At 39.7% G+C, this 22772-nt stretch overlaps 1 protein-coding gene across 1 annotated transcript; it reads left to right on the top strand.

Annotated features, from left to right (window-relative positions):
* Positions 1-13723: 13723 nt before the first annotated feature.
* Positions 13724-15199, top strand: LOC131620172 (uncharacterized). The gene is made up of 2 exons (XM_058891183.1): positions 13724-14379; positions 14515-15199. The coding sequence occupies exons 1-2, from the start codon at positions 13724-13726 to the stop codon at positions 15197-15199; spliced, it is 1341 nt and encodes a 446-aa protein (XP_058747166.1).
* Positions 15200-22772: the final 7573 nt, after the last annotated feature.

Here is a 22772-nt window from a genome sequence, read left to right as displayed (position 1 = left end):
ATCTACCTCTTCGATATATTAGTTTGTCATTAGAAACATGTTGGCTTCTTTCTTTTCTAATTTTGAGGATGGTCTTTTATGCATTTGTTGAATTTATTCTGAACTCACTAACTCGCCTTCATCCTCAACGTGTTGAGTGTAACGTTGATGCTCTGTCTTTCTATATCTTTAGGAGTGTTTTTTACTCTTAACCATTTCATTCGAAAATGATGGTCTACTTGAGGTTTGGATTCTATTTCTAAAATCGCATCCTTAGTACGAAGGACATCCTCATTAGCATACATCAATTGGCCTCTCGATGGCCATGAGATCTAGTGACTGTCTTGAACAGTCACTCCATGCTTATTCCCGCGCACCCTCTAACTTGTAGGGTTTTGGATTTCCATCTATACATATTTCATCCCTAGCCTGTAGGGATTTCACTTCGTCTAATATCGTCCTTAGATAGGTTGTGTTCCACATAGAAAACCTTCCCACGAGGGACAACTTCATTGGTACACGTCGATTGGCCTCTCGATGGCCATGAGATATAGTGACTGTCTTGAACGGTCACCCCATGCTTGCTCCCGCGTTCCCCTAACTTGTGGGGTTTGGATTCTCGTTTTTACATCTTTCATCCCTAGCCTGTAGGGATTTCACTTTGTCAAGCATTGTCCTTAGATAGGTTGTGTTCCGCATAGAGAACCTTCCCACGAGGGACAACTTCATTGGTACACGTCGAACGGCCTCTTGATGGCCATGAGATTTGGTGACTATCTTGAACGGTCACCAGCCGCTACCTTCTGCATACTCCCTAATCTAAGGGATTTCTATTGGTGCGTCATAAACATCTAGCTTGCAAGGATCTCACTCGGGTCTAATGTCATCCTTAAATCTGCATAGGCTATCCTTAAGGTTATATCAATCGCACGTCTGCATTGCATTGCATATAAGGAGTCACCATATACAAAAAAAAAGGAGTATTTGGCATACGCATGCATTCGTATTTTTATGCATGCATGCATTTACATTTGCATCTTCACCCGCATCCACGCTTACCGTGCTAGCCGGTTTCCCGAAACTCACGAAGAAGACCATAGAGGATCATAAACTATGGAGAAAGGAAGAATGGTCCTTACTAAGAAAAAAGAGGATGCCCTTCGCCATAAGTTACATGTCCATGCCTTTTCATAACAGGATTGTAAACACAATAAAGGTTGTCATCGAGCAAGGATTAGTTCAACAAAGAATTTCCCTTATAGATACACTCAAGGGGTATCTAGTCATAAAGGGGTTCATCTATGAACATAGCAAAACTTACAAGGACGCTCTACGATAACCCAGGGGCAAGGATTAGTCCAACTGGGGCAACATCCTGAACAAGGATGCATAAGTATGATGGAGGGAAGGCGACATATGTTGACTGCCCACCAAGGGGCAAAAGGATCATAAATTTTCTACATCAATTTACAAACGTTGAAGGTTGCAGACGGTGTGATACTATCCTTAGAAAAAGCAAAAGAGGTTCAGTCAAGGAAACTCATGAAGTTCTGAAACGACGAAAACCCACCGCTGAAAATTTATTCCCGACAAGTCTGGGGTGCCCAAGGAGAATTCGAGGTTACCATTTTACTTCTACAAGTCTAGGAACTAAGGAGTAAAACAAGGTCAACGGACTTACAAAGGAGACTGTCCCTAGGATCAATAGGTTTTATCATGCTCGGAATTTCAACCCCTACGATCGCTAAGTGTTATTCAGGATAAAAGTTGTACCTTCGGATTAGCAATTCTAATGGGATGACCATGCAGGTTTTGGAGTCAATTCATTCGCTTCATTCGCTCACTACTACGACTTTCCACTCGCACACTTCTATTTTCAATTTCAATTCTCAATTACTAACAAACTTAAGGGAGAATGATGAATGCAAATAACTAAATCTCGCTAAATATATGCTTTTGAGGTAAGACCGAGTCGACGATGTACAGGCATTATTTCAATTCCTAAACAGTGGAGATATAAGGATGTTAATCCCCCGTCACCCCCTCGAGCCAAGAGTTGGAGTTCGTTTCTACTTTCCAAATAAACCTTGATTTCAACCAAGGGCAGGGTAGATTTTGATTAATTCAATGGTGTATTTTGGTTGTCAAGAGAATCAGTCAATCCAAGCAAGGATTCCAGCATAAGGGTTGAACAAAGGTTAAAGCAAAGGTTCAAGCATAAGGATCAAGCAAGGTTTCAAGCATATTTTTTCCTCGCGTTCATCCAAGATTGAGGAAGCAATGGAGATAACATTCACAACACCTTCTTCCTCAATACATCATTCAAGATCGAGGAAGTATCAAAGTCGAAGCTTACAAATCAAAGTCAACATGGCAGTCACAACATTCAATATCCAAGGATCAAATCTCAAAAGGAGCTTTCAACAGAAAAACTCCCGCTAAGTCAAAATGGAAAATTTCATGAAAGAAAACAAAAACAACTTAGGCAAAAAAAAAAATAGGGCATCCCGATGGATCAAATTCAAAGGAATGGGCTCATGCAAAAATAAGTGATAAAACAAAACAAAGGCGAAATACAAAGGATAATCTTGCGACTGCTAACTCATCGAAGCGTCTCATCAATGCTTATATCTCTACAACATTCTTCATCAGTGCTTGGATCTCTACCAAGGATTCTGCCCAACATCAGAACTGAAACGATTCTCTTACAAGCAAAGCACATTCATTAGATTAGGCGAATTTTTAGGATTTGGAGAACATCAAGGAGAAAGGGGTGGGGTAAATAAATTTTGAGCCTTATATCTGTTGTTTCTTAAACCACAAACCAGGCCAAGTTAATACATTCAAAAGTCCTAATTGAGGCAAGGTTAATTACGAAAGCATATCAAGCAGGATTTTGTTATACTGGCTCCTAGGTTTGTTAAAACTATTTCTAATCACTACGCTTCTTCAAACATTCGTTACTAATCATCCAGTCCTAACTCATAACATACTTTGATTTCAAAACTTGCGTACGCATTGCATTGGAGTTACTTCTCAAAGGGTACAACATCATCTACGAACAAACACTTAGCACTCAAGGAGATCTCGAAATTGGTTTAACCAAAGGCGATCATTTCTGATAAAGACTCTTGAATGGGGAAACCACGCCCAGAGGATTTTCCTAAACAGGGGCAAAATTTCAAAGGATTACATGGGCATGCACTCAAATATCCTATTAACTAGGGGCATTCTTCCTAAGGTCCAATCAACTTGGGTCACGTCTCGAAGCAATAATAATCAAGGGCATGTCAAACATGGGAGAAATTTAAAAGGATAAAACACTATGGAGAATCCTTCATATCCTGGAGATCAAGGGAATACCCTTCAATCTAAATGTTGAAGCATATGTATCACAAGGTTATCTCTTGGAGCACTTCCTTCATGGCTTGGAGATCAGAGGCATCTTTTCCCACAAAAATATTGGAACAATGGATATCAACTCCATAGGGAGAACCTCAAAAGGTTAAAGGCGTGGAGTATTTCAAAAAGAAAAACTGGGGCAAGGCGCATAACAAAAGGAAAAGACATCTTCATACTTTACAACCTCGAACCAATCTTTCTCCTAACTACGATCTTCAAATTAAAAAAAAAACAGGGATTGGGAAGTCGCGCTAGCATCACACCCCACCTTATCAAACAAACCTACAACTCCAGCGAGCTATATACGCTTTGGTTATCAACAACCTATCATTGGAAACATACATAAGTCTTGCATTACATACATTGGTTGGTACATTACACCGCACCTTTTTAGGTAGTCTTCTTTAAGACAAATATTACGATCCTTTCTAGGAACCTTTTCAGGTAGTCTTCTTTAAGACGAATTGTCATCCTTTCTAGGAACCCCTCCAGGTAGTCTTATTTAAGACATTCTTTTTCTAAGAGCCTTTCTAGGTAGTCTTTTCTAAGACATTCATCATCCTCTCTAGGAACCTCTTCAGGTAATCTTCTTTAAGACATTCTTTTCTAAGAACCAATCTAGGTAGTCTCTTCTAAGACATTCATCATCCTTTCCAGGAACCTCTTCAGGTAGTCTTCTTTAATACATTACTTATCCTTTTCTAAGAACCTTTTTAGGTAGTCTTTAAGACAAATTTTATCCTTTCTAAGAACCTTTTCAGGTAGTCTTCTTTAAGACAAATGTTCATATCCATTCCGGAAACCTTTTCAGGTAGTCTTATATAAGACATTATTTCATTCCACTCGTTACATCAATCAACATATGCATGAGCATAAGTATTATCCCATACATCAAAACATCCAAGTCATTACTCTGGTGCTAAACCACATTGTCCACCTGCTTCCCGGTAACCTTACCGATGATAATAACCTTATTGTTTGTTTATTTCCATTCACCTGATTGACGTATCCCGATAACCTTACCGATGACAATAACCTTATTGTTTATTTATTTCCAATCACCTGATTGACGTATCCCGGTAACCTTACCGATGATAGTAACCTTACTGTTTGTTTATCCCCAATCACCTGATTGATGTATCCCGGTAACCTTACCGATGATAGCAACCTTTCTATTCATTTCACTCATAAAACATATACATACGCATTAGCATATACATATTATCTAGCATAGTCACATACTACAAAAAGCCCAGTTTCCAACCCTCGTGTTGTGATAGGTTTGTTTTCCGATCCTCGAGTCGTGAGTTTCCAACCCTCGTGTTGTGATAGGCTTGTTTTCCGACCCTCGAGTCGTGAGTTTCCAACCCTCATGTTGTGATAGGATTGTTTTCCGACCCTCGAGTCGTGAGTTTCCAACCCTCGTGTTATAATAGGTTTGTTTTCCGACCCTCGAGTCGTGAGTTTACAACCCTCGTGTTGTGATAGGTTTGTTTTCCGACCCTCGAGTCGTGAGTTTCCAACCCTCGTGTTGTGATTAGCTTGTTTTCCAACCCTCGAGTCGTGAGTTTCCAACCCTCCTGTTGTGATTGGTTCGTTTTCCGACCCTCGAGTCGTGAATGTCCGACACTCGAGTCATGAGTTTCTAAAAATACCGTTTCCTTTTCGACCCTCGAGTCTTGAATATTTGACATGCTATTTTTTCCGACCCTCGAGTCGTGAGCCTCCAAACAAGTGAATCTTTTTCATGCAGGTCTAACGTGCTAGAACTATAGCAAACAATCTTATATGCATGTAAACTTATCTGAACTGGGGAACGAGGATCCCATTGGTGCAGGTGAGCTTGCTAGAGATATAGCAAGTGATCCTTTTGGGATTACTCCAACTACGATAGCAAGTAGGTATGGCTAACTGCGACGACTTACTAGAGCTATAGTAAATGGGCCACAACATCTACGATAAACCTGCTGAAACTACGATAGTAAGCAGGTATGGCTAACTGCGACGACTTATTAGAACTATAGTAAGTGGGTCATACCATCTACGATTAGCTTACTCCAACTGCGAAAGTGTAATACGGTGAACTGACTTTTTTATCGAAATGTTGCGGATAGCAAGAGTCGCCACCGACTTTTATTTTATCCAACTATAGAAAGGCTAAAAGAATAGGAAAAGACCTTTTTAAAAGAGATTGAGTTCGGGGGGTAAGTTATACAAAGGGAAGGTGTAAGGCACCCTTTGCATCCATGGGCTCTTAATTGCTTAGCTCATTTTGAAAATGTTTGAATTGTTTGAAAAGCGGAGTGTAAATAGTAAAAACTTTGAAGAAGAACTTTAGCTTGTAAATAAGCGTAGTCTTTTTGAATTTGACTTTGGAAAGGAGTGGGAAAAAAGTTTGAATTTGAATTTTGAATTGAGCAAGCAATTAAAAGCTACTTACCCTAAATTTAAAAAATCGTTCTCTTAGCTTTTCGGGTGAAAGGGTCTATCCATACCATGAGAGGGCAGGAAGTCTTTCAATTGGATGTTTAAGGGTCATCGAGAAATCATTCGCCATAAGACTGTCCCTTGCCATAAAGAGGGCAGGTAGTCTAAGGGAAGGATATAATAGTCTTTTAAGGCATCATGCGAGGATACCTTAGCAATGGGGACAAATCATCATTTACCGAGGCAACATCGAGGGACAAAATTGATGATAATGAACCGAGGACAACATTTGTTTTGCTTTAGGTATCCTCGGAATCGAGGGACTTGACTATTTAATACGTTTAGAGGCAACAGGCAACAAGGCAACAAATGATAAGGCAACAAGCAACAAGAAGGGTTACCCTAAAGGTGTGTGAGTGCACAATCACGTGGTTCAATTCAGATATTTATCTTATAATTAGTGAGCTAATTTATTTTAAACAAGGCTTGCACTCCCTAAGATTACTAACCACAGCAGAAAGGTAAAATAGCTTAATATTCCTATACTATTACAATAAACACCTGCGGGGACGAGGATTACAATAAAAACCTGTATGGGAAATCGGAAATTAAAAGGCGGGAAAATAAGAGGGATCAAAATTAGTTTTGAACATCTTTAAACGCTTTGATCTTCCTCGAACTTCTGAAAATTAAAAGGAAAATACTAAGGGTTAGTGTATGAGTAATTCATGAACTATGGACGTAAACCCTATTTTAATCAAGAACCCTATTTTAATCAAGAGGCGAAATAAAATAAAAAACGATATTTAAACAAAAGAAATTAGGAACTTAGCTTTTTTGGTATGGCGGGGAGCGTGGCTGAAAGATCTTGATTAACCCTGAAAATTGGGCACCAAGAAGAGAAATGTTAGTGCATTATCAGTTCGTGGGTTGTGAACACAAACCTTAATCTATACCAGAGGCAAATAAAATAAAGTACTACGATATTAAACAAAGGTTTTTAGGAAATCGAACGTTTGACATAAAATATCTAAATGAATAAATAACCCTAATTTTTTATTAATTAAAATATAAATAATGCTAATATTATAAGAAAAATCGACATTGGTTTTTGATTGACATCTCCAACACTTCTTTGATGTGTGCGGATGAACGCTTGTGATTGAAACCTTTGTTGAAAAGTGTACTGAATGATTCTCTTAAAATAGAATGCACAGCCAAATTAACTGAGAACTACCTTGCCCCAGGTTATGATCAAGGGTTTTAATTATTACAAGAAAGAAACTTCTACTTCTTGGGCTCAAAGGGGTTGACGAGGGATTAACATCCTTATATCTCCACTGTTTAGGAATTGAAACAATGCTTGTACATCGTCAGCATAGTCCGCTCAAAAGCATACTGTATGAGATTGCGGTATCGTTTTCGTCATCCTCCCTCAAAAGGTATACAACTTTAGCAGGAGTTGAGTATCATAAAACATATGCAAAGTAAAGATGCAGTTTAGATGAGTGATAGCGAAATAATTTATTCAAGACAAACATATGCAATGCACTGATGACGATTATTAAAACAGATAATGTCTATCATAAGTCGAATGTTTAAACAAACAGGAAAGAAATTGCAAACTGAAAGTAGATTTAATGATCCAAAAGTTCGTCCGTCTAGACGTCAATTAGTCTTGTCATGACTAGGCATAGGAGCGATGATCACCATAGGAGTTTTCAGGAGGGTTGAATTTGATTTCCACGTCATCAATCAGATCTTGAGTCTTATTCTCCAATGTCCAGCAATCGTCTGTGTAATGTCCAGGAATGTTGGAATGATACGCGCACCTCACATTGAGTTTATAGCCAGGAGTGAAGGTGTTAAAATTCTTAGGAGGGTCCCTCAGAGTAATCAATTTGATCTTCGATAGATGTTGTAATGCTTGAGCCAATGACATATTGATCTTGGTGAATTAACGCTTAGGTACGTCTGTCTTTCGTCATTATTGTAGATTTGGTGTAGAGATCAGGATTGCCCCATCATATTGGTTGCATTCATTACGGACTTTGCAGTGTCAGCCATATGAGGCTCATCAGGTGAGTTGAAATCAATGATCTTGTCATGAATGAAGTTTTTAATCACATGCTTCAACGGTCTACAATCCTTTATATCATGATCAGGATTGTTCGAATGATAAGCACACCTCGCCTTATACTTGTACCCAGTAGCAGGATTGGTAGGAACTGAATATGGAGGCAATAGAGTTATCAAGTTCTGATTGAGTAGTTGTTGCAGTACTTGAGACAACGACATGTGCAATGGAGTAAATGACCGCTTAGGTTTGGATTTCCGATTATTTTTACTACCTTGATGCTTACGTTGATTCTTCTCTTTCTCGATCAGAAGTGCCTTCAATTCTTCTTGCCCCTTGGCCAAGTTAAGGATCAAAGCCTGGAATTCAGTATTCTGAGCCTGTAGGTCTTTGACTGATTGCTCGAGATTCATGATGCTGAAATAAACAGCGAGGAAGGATGAGAAACCCGTCATAGGAAACCTGTTATGCAATGTTATGAATGCATATGCAGTTCTTTCAAGGATCTTTAGGAATTTTAGTTAGCAACATTAGAGAATGATTAGTCACAACTTCGTCGTCTGAAAAATCTGACTTTCGTCTTTGAACGTCTTTCTTTGAGAATCAAGCTCACCATATCGAGTGGGTCCTCGCCTCTAATTCTGAATTTGAAAGTATATGGCTAGAGGAAAATAAATCCTCTTGCCCCTTGATAGGTTCTAAGCCTTTGAATTGGAAGGTACGTGGCTAGAGGAAAACAAATCCTCTTGCCCCTTGATTAGGAAATCAATCCTTGATAGGGGTACCTGAAATTGTGCGCCCTAAATCCCTAAGATCCTTGAAAGGGTTAGTTAAATCATGTTATGCTTATGATGTCATGATGTCATGATGTTATGCGAATGCAGTGCATCAGGTAAAGCGTAAGATAGTTAGGACGAACAAATCCTACAAAGGAAACCTGCAAGGAAAACAAAGGTTAGTAGCAAACACAAATAAGTCATACAAGTGCCCTTAGGTTTAGAGGCTTGCATGAAGTTCGTAGGTAAGTACCCTCCCCAGTAAAGTTTAGTTGGTTCAACCTGTCCTATATAAAGATCAGGTTCTAGGGAGCTCATATCATTGACCTTTCTCGAAGGCGCTTATCTCAGTTCGACAATCGAATCACCAACCAAGAAGGTCCTGAAAGTCTAGTCCATATGAGTGTAGCTTCGAGTATCAACCAACTTTAGTCGGAACCAAAGCCAGCCATCTCGCTACTTTCTAATAGGCCAAAGTCAAGTTCAACTAGGGTTCTAGGGGCAAATTAGTGTTTAATGACACAACGCAGCAGCCAAGTGTTTCCTCAAGTCGGATCCCAAGGAACACCAAGACAAACAAATGTGTCACACTAACGATGGCCACCATATCAACCACATCAGTATACGCTGTGCAGTCTCCTTGGTCTCATGCCATTTACCTAAGGTTCTCAAATCCGGGTTAGGATCTTTCACACAAGTAAATACCCAAAACAGCCTTTGAAATATAAAGCAGACAAATCAAACAATTAAAGTGAATCTAAACTTTAAGGTAACCCCTCTTTTAATCGAAAGCATCCCCAGCAGAGTCGTCAGTTCTGTAATACGGTGAAATGACTTTTTTATCGAAATGTTGCGGATAGCAAGAGTCGCCACCGACTTTTATTTTATCCAACTATAGAAAGGCTAAAAGATTAGGAAAAGACCTTTTTAAAAGAGATTGAGTTCGGGGGATAAGTTATACAAAGGGAAGGTGTAAGGCACCCTTTGCATCCATGGTTATCCATGGGCTCTTAATTGTTTAGCTCACTTTGAAAATGTTTGAATTGTTTGAAAAGCGGAGTGTAAATAGTAAAAACTTTGAAGAAGAACTTTAGCTTGTAAATAAGCGTAGTCTTTTTGAATTTGACTTTGGAAAGGAGTGGGAAAAAAGTTTGAATTTGAATTTTGAATTGAGCAAGCAATTAAAAGCTACTTACCCTAAATTTAAAAAATCGTTCTTTTAACTTTTTGGGTGAAAGGGTCTATCCATACCATGAGAGGGCAGGAAGTCTTTCAATTGGATGTTTAAGGGTCATCGAGAAACCGTTCGCCATAAGATTGTCCCTTGCCATAAAGAGGGCAGGTAGTCTAAGGGAAGGATATAATAGTCTTTTAAGGCATCATGCGAGGAAACCTTAGCAATGGGGACTGTCATACCCCAAAGTTTGCCCATACATTTTATCCTATTCAAATTCAAATCAAAACACAAAGCTTCAAGACACACTCTCCGAAGCAAAGATCAGAGAATTAGGGTTTGGTTTGTTCAAAGAGAAATCAGTGAATCAATAACTCCAAGGCATCTCATATGATTCAATATATCTTACATCATCTCCATGACAAGTATCAAGTCTCATCTCAAAGGATTGGTCACTCAATTGTTCAGAAAGTCAACAGTCGACTAGTTGACCTAAAAAGTCAACTGTGGTCAAAGTAAAGTCTAAACTTCCAATTTTCTGTCAAGATACTCATATTGAAGTATCATTCACCATTTGATCAAGAATTGATCATGGTTCATCAAGGAAAGATCAAAAATCAACAAATCAAAAAGTTTCTAAATTAGGGTTTTGTATAGGAAAAGTCAACTGAACTTTGACCAGTCCATACCTCAAAAATTGAGAGAGATATGCCTTATTAAAGTTGGGTCATTTTGGAGGGAAAAATATGAAGAAACTTGGAGGGAAGGCGAGGGAGGGTCCCCAAGTATTCAAGAGCCCAAAAATCTCTATGCCACGAAAATATGTGATTAATTTGATTTATTTTGATTTTTTATTCTAATTAAAAAGAATTAAAATCATATAAATTAGAAGAAAATCAAATATTCTATAAAAGACATGATTTGGATCTATTTTCATCATCAAATATATCATATAATCACTACCAAATTCGTGCAAGAGTTAAATGGTGAAAAATATTGAGTTTGGCCATAATTAGAAATATCTCAATCAAGCTCCAAATCAAATTTTCCAAAAAATTGAAATCAAAGATTCAAAGAGATTCTTGCCAAGATTGTTAACCTAAAATCATCTCCTATATATTCTGGACAGAACCATATGCTAGGGTTCACGAATTTGCAGCTAGGGAATCCAAAATCCGAGTTCAAAGTTCACCAAAAATTTCAAACTACAATTCTGCATTGGAAGCCAATTCAAGGTTGCTAATCGATCTCAACACGTTCCCAAGACATCAAGGAAGCGTTCCCAATCATCATCGCACTTTGAAGCATTCTGAATCACTCACGATTCGCTACGGTTTGCCACTATCTAAATTTGTTCGATTACGATACCTCATGCATTCATATTGAAATTTACTTGCATATTATTGTTTGTAATGGTGTGTATATTGTTTCTGGACCTTTAATTAGATTTCTGTGTACGTTTGCCATAAATCCCAATTTTAGGGTTCATAACTTTGATTTAGGGCTTGCTGATCTAGGAAGAATTAAGGCTCGAAAGTCGTACCATTAGACTCGTGACATCTGGATGATCGCGTTCAGGTGGTCGCGAAAAATTTCTATGCGTTCTTTTGGTGTCTTTGATTTTCACAGGTATAGAAAGTAAAGTTTTTACAGCGTAGGAGAAAGAAGCGTTGTAAAAGGACGATTGCAGAAATTTAATGAAGAAGACGACTACGTGTCGTCGTCTGGTTGGCCGGTTTCAAAACAATTTTGGCGCGCGCATGTGTGTTTGTGCAGACGGATCATGTGCTCCTCACTCTCACGCGTACGATGCTCCTCCCGTCTATCAACCATCAGATCCTAGGCCAAACAAATCCAACGCTTTAGGATGCGAGGGTGTATCATGATCCATCAGGAGCTTGCCGCACAGGATTATATGCTAAGTCCCTCAATTTTTTTTTTTATATTTAATTATACAAATTCCTTTTTTTAATCATCTATATTTATATATGTATATATATGTTTTTTATTATTGGTTTTCTCTCTTTTACTTATAATAATTATATTTATTTTTATATAATAATAATATTTATTTTATTTAATTTATTTCTTTAACACATTTATGTATTGATTTATTTTCTTTTATATTTATTAATATATTCTATTTATCATTTATTTTCTTTCACTTATTTATTCACATTATTTATTTTTTTAATATATGTATTATTATTTATTTAATTACATTTAATTATTCATATATTTTCAATAATTCATATACATTTTATTTTAATTCATAAAAAAATCATAAAAATGTTTTATTACCTGATTTTATTTTCTTTCTTCGATTTAATTAATTAGGTTGCGAAACCAATAATTAATTAAATCGATTAGTTACTTTATTTTATTTAACGCCCGAATCACGCGATTGGTGCATACACGCACGCTTTTGGGTAAACCTCTCTGTTGCTTGTTGCCTGTTGCCTTGTGTTGTTTTGCAGAATAGCCAGTCCCTCGAATACGAAGATACCTTAGCAAGTTGCCTCGATTAAGATCATGGTCCCTAATGATGCTGCCTTCGATACACATGATATCGACCCTCAGAAGTTGCCTACAAAAAGGCTAAGGTGTCCTCTGGCTGCCTACGAAAGGCTATTCTGATCCTTCCCTTAGACTACCTGCCTCTCTATGGCATGGGTCAGTCTTATGGCGAACGATAATGCGATGACCCTTCAACCTCCAAACGAAAGGCTTCCTGCCCTCTTATGGCAAGGATAGATCCTTTCATCCTGAAAGGCTAAAAGAAACCTATCATCTAAATTTAAGGTAATTGCCCCTAATTGCTTTGCCTTTCTCTAAACTTTTATATCCTTTCTCATAATCCTTCAAAAGGGCTACGCTCATTTACGAGCTAAAGCCCCTATCCTTTTCATCTATTTTTCTGAAAAAACAAAGAGCAAAGCAATTAAGAGCCCATGGAAAACCATGGATGCAAAGGGTGCCTTACACCTTCCCTTTGCATAATTACCCCCCGAACCCTGTTTTCTCTAAAAGGTTTTTCTGTTTCTTTTAGCCTTTCTGACTTATTTGGATAAAATAAAAGTCGGTGGCGACTCTTGCTTAACCGCGACATTCCGATTAAAAAAGTCAGTTCACCGTATTACAGAACTGGCGACTCTGCTGGGGAGAATTTTCTTATAAAAGAGGGGTTACCTTAAAAGTTTAGGATTCACTTTAAATGTTTTCTATTGTTTGCTTTGTTTGTTTTATCTTTCAGGGGCGTTTTGGGAATTAACTGAAGGACGAATCCTACACCCGGATTCAAGTACATCTAGGATAGGGAGTGGCATAGTCATGGCGACCTCCTTCATGTATGTGGAGGATTGGTCAATATGAGAGTTCACGCTTAAGTTAGGCCTCTATGGGTGTTTGCATGCTTCTCTTGTATGAGGGAGGTTCGTGCGGATGTCCGTGGGTGAGTCGGAGCTTAAGGACCTTTAGTAACCTTTAACCCATCTTGACTTTTAGGAACGTAGTGGGGGGACTACTCTTGATGTATGTTGAGAGCATAGTCGCTACCCGATGCTACAACTCAGATAGGTTCTTTCTCAAAGTATCATTGCATGGTATGTATGTATCATGTTCGAGGGTGCTTTAGGAGGGCTGACAATTCTGGGTAACTCGGTAGAACCCGTTGCGGATATCATCTTCATCCTTAGAAACACCTTTGGGAAGGGTATCTCACATGATCTAAACTCCATGCAAGCCAAGCCTAAGGAAATTGTGTGATTTGTGTGAACTTGTTTGTGTTTGTGCATCATGCATACATGCATCATTCATACATAGCATGACTAACCCATTTCAAGGAATGGGGGATTTTTAACCGAATATTGTTTTGTAGGTTGTTTGAATATGGAAACCAAAGATCGTAAACCGTTCTTCCTCAATTTCAAGAAAGTGCCTACTCCATTAAAGGTTTTCTGCGACAACGTTTCTGGTTCTCTCAGACTCAGTGAGTCTCTCAACATGCTTATCAGTTTAGTGCGAACTAATATGGATGAAGTTCTTCTCAACACCATGATTCAATTCTACGATCCGTTACTCCATTGCTTCACTTATGGAGATTTCCAGTTGGTACCGTCTTTGGAAGAATTCTCACACTTGTTGGGGCTACCTGTGCTCAACCAAATCCCTTATACTGGTAAAGAAGAAGACCCTAAGTTGGAAGTCATCGTTGCTGCCCTACACTTGCCAAGATCGGAGATTGAGAAAGTTTGGATTAGTAAGAAAGAGTACTCCGGATTACCCCTTGATTTCCTCTATGAAAAAGCGGAGATTTTTGCTAAGGCTTCAAGTATGGATGCTTTGGAAGCAGTTTTGTCTCTTTTAATCTATGGACAAGTTCTATTCTTCCATTATGAGAAAATTGTTGATGTGGCTGCTATCAAGATATTTCTAAGTAAGAATCCCGTTCCTACCTTACTTGGTGATTTGTTACATTCCATTCACTTCCGATTATCGAAAAGGAAAGGTTGTGTCCTTGGATGTGCTCCACTATTGCATAAGTGGTTTATTTCGCACTTACCTCTCTCCGTAAGAAAGAATGAAGAAGGCTTGACTTGGGCTCAAAGAATTATGAAGCTTTCTTTCGACGACGTCATCTGGCACCAAAAGGAGTTTGAACGAATTTTACTATTTGATAGTTGTGGGGAATTCCCTAATATACCGCTTCTTGGTGTTCGTGGGGGAATAACATATAATCCTATTCTAGCTCGACATAAGTTTGGTTTTGCTTTGAAGGATAAACCACGTTCCTTATATCTCAGTTCAGAATACTTCAGCTATGATTCAGATAAGTCAAAGAAAAGAGATCTCTTCATCAAGGCTTGGTCGAAAGTAAAGAAAGTTGGTGCAAAAGATATAGGAAGAAGAAATTACATGCCATGGGACCCGTACTTCCAATGGGTTTATGATCGAGTTATGGAATTTGGGATGCCTTACCCTTCTAATACACCCATAGTACCAAGGGTAGCTCCCCCTGCTGTCCCAGTTGCATTTGAGCCGTATGTTCCTACTCCAAACGAAGATCTTGTTGCAACTGTTAACCAACTGAAGAGGGAAAGGGATGACTTTGAGAGACGCTTACGAAAGGTTGAAGCTGAAAAAGAAGTGTTGACACAAGATGCTAAAGAGCGAGAGACTTTACTTGACTACTTTTCTCGTAAATGGAAAATTGAAGTTTTTGTTTTCCCGGATCAAATTAACTCATGGGAAAATGAAATTTCTAGGCTCGTTCAAGAAAGAGAAGAAATGATCAAAGCACACAAGGAAGAAGTCAGAGTTCTGAAAAGGAGGCGTCGTCAAGAAGACAAAAATCCTGGAATTTAGACTTTTATTTGTTTTATTTGTCATTATTTATTTCTTTTTTCAGTTTGATGTAGCTAAAGAATTATGACATTATGAGCTCGTAATTTAATTAATAATAATGTTTTTCTTCTTCTTTCTTTTTAATGTGTGTTAAAAGTCCCTTTTAATTCCTTGAAAACATTGCATGTGCATAATCATTTCATTCATAAACATCGCATCACAGGTTTCATAAAAACAAATGCCTCATCTTTGTTGCTGTTTATTTCAGTAAGAAAGATGGATCTCGAACAATCTGTGAAGAATCTCCAAGATCAAAATGCTGAATTCCAAGCTTTGATCCTGACCTTGTCCAAGGGGCAAGAAAAGCTGAAAGCCCTTCTGACTAAGAAGGATAAGAAGACCAAGAAACCCAAAGGAGTGATCAACATGGGGAGAAGGTTCAAAGGTCGTCCTAAGAGGGCCGAGGAAGCTGAAATCCCTAAAGATGAAGAAGAGGAAGAGGAAGGAGATGATCTCAGTGTCAAAAACAACCAGGGAAGCCATGCGGGTTTTGATTGTCAGGGAGAAGAAGAAGATGAGTATCCTCAAGAAGAAGATTATGTTGATGAGAAGTATAAGCAACTAGAAGAGCGTCTGAGAAGCATGGAAATTTAGAAGCTACCTGGGCTGGATTTTGAAGAACTAGGACTCGTTCCTGGGGTCATTATTCCTCCAAAATTCAAAACTCCTGCTTTTGCTAAGTATGATGGGACCTCCTGTCCCTAGATGCACTTAAGGTCTTATGTAAGGAAGATTCAGCCTCATACTGCTGATAAGAGGCTCTGGATCCATTTCTTTCAGGAAAGTTTATTTGGAACTCAGCTTGAATGGTACTATAAACTGGAGGGTGCTAGCATCCGTACTTGGGAATATTTGGTCGTTGCTCTCTACAAGCAATACCAATACAATTCTGATCTTGCGCCAACTCGCATGCAACTACAAAGCATGTCTATGGGATCTAAGGAAAGTTTCAAGGAGTATGCTCAAAGGTGGAGAGATTTAGCTGGGAGAGTCCAACCTTCCTTGACCGATAGGGAGTTGGTGGACATGTTCATGGGTACGCTAACTAGGCCGTTCTATAGTCACTTGCTGGGTAGTTCCTCGTCTGGGTTCACTGATCTGATCTTAACTGGAGAACGTGTTGAGAATGGTTTTCAAAGTGGGAAGATTCAAGTGGGCGCATCTTCTGGTACTACAAAGAAACCATATCATGGAAGAAACGAGTCTAATGCTGTTAATAGTCAGAGAGGCCTTGGTAAGAATGATCAGAACCAATCTGTTGGAGCCGTCCTCATCTCTACACCAACACCTCAACAAGCTCCTAAACAAGGAAATCAGCGTAGGCAAGACGCACCCAGAAGGCAATTCACTAAAATTAACATGCCTCTATCTCAAGCTCTGCAACATCTGTTGAAAGCCAACTTGATCACCATAAAAGATCCTCCAAAGAGCGTCACCACCACATCTCCAAATTATGATCCCAATGCAAAATGTGTGTATCACTCCAATAGCCCTGGACACACTGTTGATAATTGTTGGGCATTGAAAAATAAGATCCAAGACATGATAGAGGCTGGCGAAATCGAGTTCGACGCACCAGAGACTCTTAATGTCATCATTGCTCCTATGCCAAAGCATGACAAGACTGTTAATGCTATCATGGACACAATCCATGTCTATGACATAAGAGATCTGTCAACTCCTCTCCCTGACATCAAGAGAAAGCTGCTGCAAGCTGATTTATTTCCAGGTTGCGACCCTGACTGTTATTACTGTGCACTCCTACCCAAGGGTTGCGCGAATCTGAAAAGAGGTATCCAAGGCTGGATGGATCGTGGCACTATCCGATTTGAGAAGATTCCTTCTATTGAATATTTGTGCGAAGGTTTCTCCCATGGTTTAAAGTTTGAAGATGTCTCCGTCATTTCCAAAGTCCCGTTGAAGATCCCTACCAAGGCTCCTTTCAAAATTTCTGTTGAACCCCGTGTGACTCCGATCATTATCACTCAACCTTGTCCGATGCCATATTCTTCTGATAAGGCTGTCCCTTGGAATTATGGTGCCGAGGTCTATGTTCAAGGAGTTAAGCAAGAGCTTGAATCTGATAAAGTTTCTGAAGATGCCAATCCTGATGTGGGTAATATTGCTGGAACTAGTAAAGTGACAAGAAGTGGAAGAGTGTTTTCTCTAGAGATCTCTCCAAACACTGCTTCACCTGCTGCCACTATCCCAAGTGCTGATGATCGTGGTAAAAGACCACTGCATGAACCTGAGACTGTCACGGAAAATCCACCATCTGAAGAAACGAACGAAATCTTGAATATCATTCGCAAGAGTGATTATGACATTGTTGAACAAATGGGGCATACTCCTTCTAAGATCTCTATGCTGTCACTCCTGAGTTGTTCCAAAACTCACGCCAAAGCTATGATGAAGTTTCTAGAGGCTGCCCATGTGCCACAAGAGATTACCGTCACTCAACTCGAGAATTGTATTGCAAACCTAACGACAGATAATTACCTTGGGTTCTCTGATGCTGATCTGAGTCCTAGTGGGAAGAATCATAACATGGCACTGCATATCTCCATTGAATATGGTGGTACCACCCTGGCTCATGTACTGGTTGACAATGGCTCGTCTCTGAATGTGCTACCCAAGTTGGTGTTGGACAAACTCAAAGTTGACGGAATTGAGTTGAAATCCAGTGATGTGATAGTAAAAGCTTACGATGGCACAATGAGTACTGTGTATGGCGAAGTTGAGCTCCCGATCAGAGTAGGTTCCCAGACTTTCAATACTGTGTTCTATGTGATGGATATTCGTCCCGCCTATTCATGTCTACTTGGACGTCCTTGGATACATGGGGCAAATGTTGTGACTTCAACTCTCCATCAGAAACTGAAATACCCAGCGAAAGGCAAAATCGTCACTGTGTATGGTGAAGAAGAGTATGTGGTGAGCTTCATAGATGAGACCAAGTATCTTGAATTCACTGGAGAAGCTTTTGAATCTCCCCGTATAGCGTACGAATTAGTCCCCCAAGTGGTTCCCGAGACTAAGCACGTCTACACTCCTCCTAAAGTCACTGGGGTTATTCCTGCAATGGCTTCTCTGAAAGACGCTAGGGCTGTGGTAGAAGAAGGTGGTTGCACCATCTGGGGGCAGTTACCTGATATTCCTTACAAGTACAACAAATGGGGTTTAGGCCGCACTGCTAAGGATTAGAAGGGAGAACAACATCCTCGTCCAGAAGGTTTGAAGCATCATTTCATCAGCAAGGGGGTCAATGCCATTGGAGAAGATGAAGATAATTACAACCTGGACAAATGGATCTTCCCTACATCAGACAAAGGGCTGGACAATTGGAAGACTAAAGACATTATTTCTATCTCCTATAGTCAGGAGTAATTGTCGTTCTTAGTTTTATTTCCTGCTTTCCTTTTTTATTTTCAAGTTTAAATTATGTACTTCAATAAACAATAAACTCTAAAGCCGTGTGTCATTCCCGAGGCACAATGGTCCATTTGTTAGGGCTTGTCATTTCATAAGCATATTTTCATTCAACAAACATTGGACGTTTCGTATTCAAATTGTGTGTTCGCTTTTATTTTTCTTTACTTTTATTGCTATGTGTTCTCACACACACCCACATAATACACTGCATATCTATATCCACTCTGGATCCTATTGATAACGATTCTGCTATTACTAAATATGACTTTGAAAATCCGATCTATCAAGCTGAGGATGAAGGTGAGGAAGGTTGTGAAGTGCCTAGAGAACTTGCCAGATTACTAGAGCAAGAAGAGAAGATATACAACCGCACGAAGAGCCAATTGAGGTTGTGAACATAGGTACCGACGAAGAACAGAAAGAGATCAAGATAGGGGCTGAATTAGAGGACACTGTCAAACAAAGATTGATTCAGATGTTACGAGACAATGCTGAGATCTTTGCTTGGTCCTACGAAGATATGCCTGGGCTCGATACTGATATTGTGGTTCATCGTCTACCTATCAAAGAAAACAATCCTCTGGTTAAACAGAAGTTACGAAGAAGCAGACCTGACATGGCTCAGAAAATCAAAGAAGAGGTCAAGAAACAATTCAACGCTGGGTTCCTGAAAATAGTGAGTTATCCGCCATGGATTGCCAACATAGTACCCGTACCTAAGAAGGATGGAAAGGTCAGAATGTGTGTAGACTACAGAGATTTGAATCGAGCAAGCCCTAAAGATGACTTCCCACTACCGCATATTGACATTCTAGTTGATAGTACTGCGCAATGCAAGGTTTTCTCTTTCATGGATGGTTTCTCAGGTTACAATCAGATTAAGATGGCACCCGAAGACATGGAAAAGACAACTTTTACTACACCTTGGGGCACTTTCTGTTACAAGGTCATGCCGTTTGGATTGAAGAATGCTGGGGCAACATACCAACGTCCAATGGTAGCTCTATTCCATGACATGATCCACAAAGAAATAGAGGTCTACGTTGATGATATGATTGCGAAGTCCAACACTGAAGAAGAACATCTAAACCATTTGCAGAAGTTGTTTGATAGGTTGAAGAAGCACAAGCTGAGACTGAACCCGAACAAGTGTACCTTTGGCGTAAGGTCTGGTAAGCTGCTGGGTTTCGCTGTTAGTAGTAAAGGTATTGAAGTCGATCCTGCAAAGGTAAAAGCTATACAAGAGATGCCTGCTCCGCGAAACGAGAAAGAAGTTAGAGGATTCCTGGGACGTCTGAACTACATTGCTAGATTTATCTCCCATCTGACCACTACTTGCGATCCAATCTTCAAGTTACCGAGGAAAGATCAAGTAGTGAAATGGAACGACCAATGTCAAGAAGCCTTTGACAAGATAAAGAAGTACCTGCAAGAACCTCCGATCATGATACCACCTGCTGAAGGAAGACCTCTAATTATGTACTTAACAGTGTTAGAGAATTCGATGGGGTGCGTACTGGGGCAACATGACGAGTCTGGTCGAAATGAGCATGCAATATACTACCTTAGCAAAACGTTTACCGACTGTGAAACAAGATACTCACTGCTCGAGAAAACTTGTTGTGCTTTGGCATGGGCTGCTCGCCGACTGAGACAGTATATGTTGAACCATACCACTTTGTTGATTTCTAGAATGGATCCTATCAAGTACGTGTTCGAAAAACCCGCTCTCTCTGGACGAATAGCAAGATGGCAAATGATACTAACAAAATACGATATCCAATATATAACACAGAAAGCAATCAAAGGAAGTGTAGTGGCAGATCATTTGGCCCAACAAGCTGTAGACTACTATCAATCTATGAGTTTTGAATTTCCAGATGAAGATGTTATGCTCGTTACCGACTATGAACAACCTGGCCCGGATGAAGGACCTGAACCAGGATCCCGATGGACTATGGTTTTTGATGGAGCTTCAAATGCACTTGGTAATGGTATTGGCGCTGTAATTATCTCTCCTGCAGGTGGACACACCCCTTTCACATCAAGATTATGTTTCGACTGTACCAACAACATGGCTGAGTACGAAGCATGTATCTTGGGACTCAGAGCTGCTATCGACTTAAGAATTAAGTTCTTGGAAGTATATGGGGATTCAGCCCTAGTAATCAGTCAAATCAAAGGAGAATGGGACACGAAACATCCTAATCTTATGCCTTATAAGGATTTGGTGCTATCTTTAATTCCACACTTCGAAGAGATTACTTTTGAACATATTCCCCGAGAAGAGAATCAACTGGCAGACGCATTAGCTACTATGTCATCCATGTTCAAGGTCAGATGGGACAACGAGGCCCCTATAGTTATTATTGAAAGATATGACGAACCAGCATACTGTTACGAGATAGTTACTGACGAGGTTGAAGAGAAACCATGGTTTCACGAAGTAAAAAGATACCTCGAGACTCAAGAATACCCTGAAGGGGCATCCATCAATGACAAGAAGTTCTTAAGAAGGTTCGCATCCAAGTTCTTTCTGAGCAATGGGACCTTATACAAACGTAATCATGATTCAACTTTGCTTCGTTGTGTGAACAAGAAGGAAGCAGAGAAGATCATGGAAGACATGCACGATGGTACCTTTGGAACCCATTCTAGTGGACATACTATGGCTAAAAAGATTCTAAGAGCGGGCTACTATTGGTCCACTATGGAAACTGACTGTCATCAACATTCGAGAACTTGCCACAAGTGTCAGATATACGCCGACAAAGTACACGTGCCTCCTGTTCCTCTAAATGTGCTGACTGCTCCTTGGCCTTTCGCAATGTGGGGAATTGATATGATCGGAGAAATTAAACCTACCGCTTCCAATGGACACCGTTTCATCCTAGTAGCCATTGACTACTTTACCAAATGGGTAGAGGCTGCTTCCTTTGCTTCCGTAACCAAGAATGTGGTGGCTCGATTCATTAAGCACAATCTCATCTATCGGTATGGCATCCCCGAGAGGATTATCACTGATAATGGTACCAATTTGAACAACAAGATGATCACTGAGCTCTGCACATAGTTCAACATCAAACACCACAATTCTTCTCCTTATAGACCGAAGATGAATGGTGCTGTGGAGGCCGCCAACAAAAATATCAAGAAGATTGTGCAGAAAATGACTGTAACTTATAAAGATTGGCATGAAATGTTACCATTTGCTCTTCATGGTTACCGTACCTCCGCGCGTACATCAACTGGGGCAACCCCATTCTCATTAGTCTATGGTATGGAAGTTGTATTACCGATTGAAGTCCAGATTCCGTCCTTAAGGATCATGAAAGAGGCAGAGCTAGATGAAGACGAATGGATTCAGACTCGACTAGACCCGACAAATCTGATTGACGAAAAGAGGCTCGCGGCTGTTTGTCATGGACAATTGTATCAGAAGCGTATGATCAAGGCATTCAACAAAAGAGTCAAACAACAAGTGTATCAGGCTGGTGACCTGGTCATAAAGAGGATTATCCTACCACAAGGTGACCCTAGGGGCAAGTGGACTCCCACCTATGAGGGACCATTTGTAATCAAGAAAATTTTCTCTGGAGGAGCCATGATACTCACTACTATGGAGGCAGAAGACTTTCCACAACCTGTGAACGCAGACATAGTCAAAAAATACTACGCATAAATATGACCCGCTAAGTCGACGTATCATGGCAAAAGTAAGGGCATCCCGGCAAACCAAAAGGGTTTGGGAAAAAATTAGGGATATATATAAAAATGTACACCTGGCAAGTTGAAAACCCGAAAGGGCAACTTGGGCAAAAAAGGGTATCCTGCTAGACTAAAAACCTGAAAGGGCGGTCTAGGCAAAAGTTAAGGACTAAGCGTACGACTATGTCTCGTTCACATCATTCATCAACCAGATATATCTACAAAATCAAGTTCAAAAAGGCGCGGATCGATTCAATCATCTTCCTCCAACAAGCAAGGGATGAGATGCTCGAAGACATAATAGCAATAGCAGAGTTGAAACTCAATAGGATTGTTTACACATAGCTACTTTTATTTTGTTTTATTCTATACCTTTTTCAAAAAAAAAACACAC

The sequence above is a fragment of the Vicia villosa genome, linkage group LG7 (genome assembly GCF_029867415.1).
Source record: "Vicia villosa cultivar HV-30 ecotype Madison, WI linkage group LG7, Vvil1.0, whole genome shotgun sequence".
Classification (NCBI taxonomy): domain Eukaryota; kingdom Viridiplantae; phylum Streptophyta; class Magnoliopsida; order Fabales; family Fabaceae; genus Vicia; species Vicia villosa.
The sequence above is the reverse complement of the archived record's forward strand: the minus strand, read 5'-3'. Positions and strand labels throughout refer to the sequence as shown.

Excerpts from the sequence above, each read along its gene's own strand:
- LOC131620172 (XM_058891183.1), top strand. The coding sequence starts at position 13,724 with ATGGAAACCAAAGATCGTAAACCGTTCTTCCTCAATTTCAAGAAAGTG. Across the intron at positions 14,380-14,514 it reads GCTCCACTATTGCATAAGTG|TTGTGGGGAATTCCCTAATA; the intron begins GTTTATTTCGCA and ends ACTATTTGATAG.